The sequence below is a fragment of the Gracilinanus agilis genome, chromosome 2, assembly GCF_016433145.1.
Source record: "Gracilinanus agilis isolate LMUSP501 chromosome 2, AgileGrace, whole genome shotgun sequence".
Classification (NCBI taxonomy): Eukaryota; Metazoa; Chordata; class Mammalia; order Didelphimorphia; family Didelphidae; genus Gracilinanus; species Gracilinanus agilis.
Genome location: NC_058131.1, coordinates 348571618 through 348577881, shown reverse-complemented (window position 1 = coordinate 348577881; position 6264 = coordinate 348571618). Strand labels below are relative to the sequence as shown.

The window sequence follows — 6264 nt, the reverse complement described above, 5'->3', positions numbered from 1 at the left end:
TGAATGCTGCAGAGACCAAATAAATGCATCTCCATCCTTCTGCCTTCCTCCCCCAACCCTCCTAACTTCTTCTTGTCTCTCCCATAATAGTTGTCTTTTTTCCTCTCTTGTCTTCCCCTTCATTTGTTTCTTCCCCTCTGCTTGAGAGCTGGAGTCCTCCATGGCTCCTGGGGTTACCAGGACAGACCTTGCACACTCCTTCCTTCTTCCCAACCCTCAGACATTCCCAAAAGCCTTCTTATTTTAAAATTGTATTTATTTATTCATTACCAGTTACATGTAATGGCAAATTTCCACACAAGTTTTCCTAAGTTATATAACTGAACTTATCTCCCTCCCTTCCCTGGTGCTGGCAGGTGATTTGATCTGGGTTGTACATGTATTATCATATACAACATTTCCACATTGTTCTTTCTTGTAAATGAGTAATCTTATAAAACAAAAACCCTAAAACACAAATGCAAGTAAACAATTGAAAAATCTCATGCTTTCATCTGCATTTCTGCTTCAATAGTTCTTTCTCTGGAGGTGGAGAGCCTTTTTCATCTTAAGTCCCTCAGGGTTGTCCTGGATCACTGTATTGCTGAGTGTAGCTGAGTCTGTCACAGTTGATCATCACACAATATTGCTGTTACTGTGCACAGTGTTTTCCTGGTTCTGCTTATTTCCCTCTGCATCAGTTCATGGAGGTCCAAAGTCTTCTTGACCTCTGGTTCTCTGCCTTGCGCAGGAGCTCCAGGATGACAGCTAAGCATTTGCTCCTTCCCATCCTTCTGGCCGGCCTGTGTTTCCTGGCTGTCTACTGCCATCTGGCTGAGGAAGAGAAATGGAATAAAGACAGGGGTCTGGGGAGAAACTCTACCATGAGCCTGCCTGACTTTCCTTCAGTCTCCATCGTGGGTGAGTAGCCTGGTCAGCCAGCAGAGGGAGTGGGGAGCAACCTGTCTCTGGCAGGAGGATCAGAATTGGATGGGACATGGCTAGGAGCTCTTTTTCCTGTAATTTCATTCCCCCTTCCTCTGAGGTTTTCAATGCCCTCTTTCAAAAGGAAGTACCTCTCTCAAAGTCTAGCTCTCATTATTCCTAATAATAGTGGCCACTGCTCATTCAGTCTCGGGATTTGGAGCTGGGTTCAAATACCTTTACGATCTTGAATGAATCATTTCTGAAACTTATTCTCTGCTTTTCAGAATTCTTCTTTATTAACATGGAGACAGGAAGATTAAACAATCTCTAAGGTCTCTTCCAGATCTAAAAGTCCTATGACCCTTTCTACTAAATGGCTACCTCCCCTGCCTTTCTTTCAGACCCATATCAGCTTTAGATCCCTTACAGAGCCACAGGATACTAATCAAACCTGGGGAAAAGTCAGGTAAAATCTAACTCCCTCCTATAGCCAATGTTTGGTACAGGAGAGCTGAGTCTTGGTGAAGCCTGAAAACCGGGCCTAGACTAGTGGGATCTCAGTGGATCTACAAACTTGGATGGAGGGAAATGCATGTTTATTTCAATACAATTGACTTCTTTTGCAATCCTGTGTATTTAATTGTATGCACTGAAAAGCATCTATATCTGTGCTTGGTACACCAGATCCTGGGAAGGATAATAGACTTCACCAGACTACCAAAGGGGTTCCTCACACACAAAAAGCCAAGAGCCTAGATCAGTGATGGCAAACCTATGACACACGTGTCAGCACTGACATGCACCATAGCCATTTTTGTTGACATACGGCCGCGTGCAGCCACATACCGAGAAGTACGGGGCTGCATGCCGAGGAGGAAACATTTGCTGTAGTGTAGTGTAGACACTGTGCACTCTAGATGACAATTCTACCTATATTAATTTACTTATTTTGGTGTATTAAATACAGTTATATGTTACAATTATACATTTTTGTTATTTAAACTATAAATATCACAAAATTATGGGTTTTTTCTCAAAGTGACACACCACCTGAGTTATGCTCGGTTTTTTGGTGAATTTTGACACACCAAGCTCAAAAGGTTGACCATCACTGGTCTAGGTAGTGCTGGGCGCTGAGCGATTAGGAGAGGAGTTCCCCAAGACCAGTTTTCAGTGTTCCACCAACCCCTTTGTCTCATTGTTCCCAGACCCCAAGGAGAGAAGGCTGTGGCTGAAGAAACTTCCTTTGGCACTGAGAGGCTGAGGGACACCACAAATGGGCAAAAATCCATTTCTTCTCAATCAAGCCTGTTGCAGGAGAGCTTGCTATTATGTGGTTCAGGAGGGCACCCAATTAAAGAATTACTAGGCTCCAAGGAATCTTTCAAAATAGAGAAATTTAATGAGTGAATGGCTGGGAGGCAGGTGCAGGGGAAGACTACCTCCCTTGGGGAGAAGGGCCCAGGACTTTTATACCTTAAAGGAACAGAGACTATGTGACCGGGAAAGGAAGATGGGGAAGGGGACAACAGAGGAGGATTGGGTGACATTCCCAGGTGAGGTGCCTTGCTGTCTGGGGTAAAAGCACAGATATACATACAGAACATTTTAAGCCCTGATCATAAAGGAGGATGAGTTCGTATCTCAGAGAATCTAGTGATGTTTGAGGTACAAATAGAAGATTCACCTCGGTACCAAAACCCTCATCAAAAAGCCAAGGGAAATGCATCTAAAACAGAAGGAAATGTAGCTCTCAGAGAATCCTTTTTTATGCAGTTGTTTCTTTGGTTGCTCCAGAGCTGGCTTTCCTCCACCAAGAGTGTTCCTGGGGTCTAGGATGGATGAATTCTTTGCCTACTCTTTTTGACCTGAGATTCCTCTAGAAACTTCGGGTTCCCCCAAGGGTCCCTGTGCCCCACTCCAAAGCCTGTTAAACTTTCTCTGTTCTCTTGCTTTCTCTTCTTTATTTGCCTTGTGAGGTATTTACCCCAATCCGTGGCCTTTGCTCCTTTGGGTCCTCTGGCATCAAAATGGTCAGACAAGAGCTCTTTCTACCCTTGCCTCCAGTGGGCCACCTTCCCAGAGCCCCCTCTTTCCAGTTCTGCCCACCCCTGGCCCTATCTGTCAGAAATATCCTCTATTCATTATGTTTTCTTTGAAGCCCTGAACAAAAAATCCAAGAAGCTCATCCGGAAAGAGATAGAAATCAAGAAATCCCCTGAGGTAGGTGGGACTTCCACAGAGGTGCCAGAAAGATGGAAGGTGGGAGGAGGGAGCTGAAGGGGGTGTCCATCTACTCCTGCCTCAGAATGACAACTGGACGGACTTGTTTATAGTCCATTCATAAAACACTTTATGCATATTATTTCCGTTGATACCCACAACAGTCTGGTGAAGTAAGAGGAGGAGGAGATTTTGGGGAGGAGGAAAGAGAGATGGAGATTACTATCACCATTTTCCAGACAGAAAACTGAGGCTTAGAAAGAAAGAAAGTGACTTGCCTAAAGTTCTAGTGCTATTACTTAAGCAGTGGATAGAAGACTCCCAGACTCTGGTTTTATGATTTGCTCTGGCCAGAACTCTTTCTGTGATATTAGGGTCAAACAGTGGCACAGCTCTTTCCCCCAAGCTCAGAAAACATATCACTGCATTAGAGATGGACAGGGTCTTGGGGGTGTTAAGGAAATAGCCAATAATTCATTGAAAGGTAGTGCTGCCAAGCATATTTACCAACACCTAGAGACTCAGGAGGCAAAACCAAAGTCTAGTATTTGATTTAGCATAGGACTGGAGTTCCAAAAATAACTGAACCTCAACCAGATTTCTGAAAGTTTTCTCCACTTACATCAGAGAGATGAAGGAAAAGAATGTAATTTTTGGATTCTGAAAGGAGGAAGTAAAGATTTACATGACAAAGATATGCCTGTGTGATCTACATTCCAAGGATAAATGAAGAAGAAAATCAGAACAGATCCAATTTATCCAAAAAATCACTAACAAGGGAGGATTCTGGGATTTACAACACGGGATGGGTATCACAAATTCTTTTCCCCCTTCTGGTTTTCTTATTCACACCTGAACTAAATAGGAGTCTTGGGAAAGTCTCAGCTGGCCACTGACTTCACAGCTATGACTTTCCTCACAATTAAAGTGCCTGTGCTGGGCTCAAAATAATAATGGGGAGAAAAGAATTTAAAAAAGCAACTTGTGTATGGAGATTTCCTTGTCTGACCCCTTCCCTTTACAGATGAGGAAATTAAGGCTTAGAGAACTTAAATACCTTGCCCAAGGTCATACAGCTAGTGAATGGTGAAGGCAAGCCTAGAACCCCAGTCTTTTGCCATCAGATACAGGACTCCTACTACTAATGACATTTTTTAACCCCTACCTTCTCCTTAGAATCAATACCGGTTCCAAGACAGAAGATTGGTAAGGGCTAGGCAATGAGGGTTAAGTGACTTGCCCAGGGTCACACAGCTAGGAAGTATCTGAGGCCACATTTGAACCCAGGACCTCCGTCTCTTGGCCTGGCTCTCAATCCACTGAGCCACCCAGCTGCCCCCTACCAACGACTTCTTTAACTCATAGCTCCTGAGGAGAATATCTCCAAGGCCCTCAGAGATCCAGGTGACACAGTTCAAAACATGCCAAAATGTCTTCTTGTCCCCAAAATATCTCCCTCCCTTAGTAGACATCATGCTCCGCCATGAATCATTCCTTTGGAAAAAGCTCTGAGGTCCTGATAAAAACTCAATCATCATCAAGGGCAGGGTAGTGTTAAGATTAAAATTAATGTGGGGCAGCTGGGTAGCTCAGTGGATTGAGAGCCAGGCCTAGAGACGGGAGGTCCTAGGTTCAAATCCGGCCTCAGCCACTTCCCAGCTGTGTGACCCTGGGCAAGTCACTTGACCCCCATTGCCTACCCTTACCAATCTTCCACCTATAAAGTCAATACACAGAAGTTAAGGGTTTAAAATAAAAATTAAAAAAAAAAAAAGAAAAAAAAAGATTAAAATTAATGTACAATAACTATTATATTTTATAAAAGTTATTAATAATAACTAAAGTAAAAAAAAAAGCTAGCTAACCAAGCTGTGGTCACAGGAAAAGACCGGGAGAGGCAAAGTTACCCACAACTTTATGCAAAACGTGACCACACAACATGGTGGAGAGATAAAAGGAATTCTGGGAAATACTGAAGGATCTCTGGGGGATGAAGTCCAAGGGTTCAATATTTCTGATCATACAGTTGCACGGTGTAAATTGCCTCAGGCTGGAATGAAAAAACCTGGGTTCTAGCTCCCTCTTGGGCCACTTCCTTTTGGGGGCCTCAGTTTCCAAATCTGTAACAGAAGAAACCCTGTTTGCATTGATGTTCTGTGATTTTATCCTTAAAAAGTTTGGTAAGTTTTTAAGTGGGGGTTGGGAGGGAAAAGAAATAAGAGTAGTAGCTAGATGGATTTGAACTCCCCAAAATCACCAGTTGAGTCTAGACTATTATTTACTAGCTGTTCGATCTGAGCACATTACCCGACCTCTCTGTTCAAGGAAGGAAAGTTGGAGCACGGGACTGTAGAAATTCTCAAAAACCTACTTCATTTGGATACTATAAGAGAAGCACTCTATAAATCTTAAAAGCCCGACTCTGGAAATATCAGTAATAATAATATGTAACAAAAATAAAGGCAACCACCTAGGAAAAACCATCAGGTGGGGTGAGGCTGGGTCCGGGAAGCTCCAGTCTGAGGATGCTGGGGTGAAGGGTAGGGGTGGGTAGGTGGCTGAGGTAAGTGGTGGGGAGGGTGCCCAGCGTGGGAAGCAGAAAAGGGAAAGGGCAAGGCTTAGTGGGATGGAGGTGAAGTGGGGGACGACTCCAAAGTCACTGGTTACCTCTTCATTCTCAGAAAAAGGCCCTGGTGAAGAAGAGCCCTCGACCCCCACCTCCAGCCAACTGTGTGGCCACGTGGGCCAACTGCCAGCCCCTGGCATCACCCTGCTGCAACCCTTGTGCGATATGCCACTGTCGCTTCTTCCGTAGCGTCTGCTCCTGCCGCCTCTTCCGGCCCAGCTGCTGAGCTCCCGGCCAGCCCCGAGTGCCCCAGGAGGAGAGGATGGCTGGGAACCTCCCTCCCAGTGGCCTCCGAGGTTTCACCCATGGTTCTATCTTGACTTGTTCAACAAGGATCCCAGAAACCCAGTTATGCCTCCCTCCTCTCATGCTCACTCCTTAGTGACTTCCCCCTGGATGTAGTTCCTGTCTCCGTCTTATCTCAAGTCCTTAAATTCAAAAAAGAGAAATACCCAGGATGGTGGGGAAAGTGGGGGCAATCCCACCCCAAATGGTGATGGGAACAACGT

General features: G+C 44.7%; 1 protein-coding gene across 1 annotated transcript; it reads left to right on the top strand.

The window, feature by feature from the left end:
* The first annotated feature begins 729 nt into the window (after positions 1 to 729).
* Positions 730 to 5981, top strand: LOC123235465 (agouti signaling protein). Its single transcript, XM_044661595.1, has 3 exons — positions 730 to 900; positions 3068 to 3129; positions 5811 to 5981. Exons 1-3 carry the CDS (start codon positions 741 to 743, stop codon positions 5979 to 5981), a joined length of 393 nt encoding a protein of 130 aa, XP_044517530.1. The 5' UTR covers positions 730 to 740.
* The last annotated feature ends 283 nt before the right edge of the window (positions 5982 to 6264 follow it).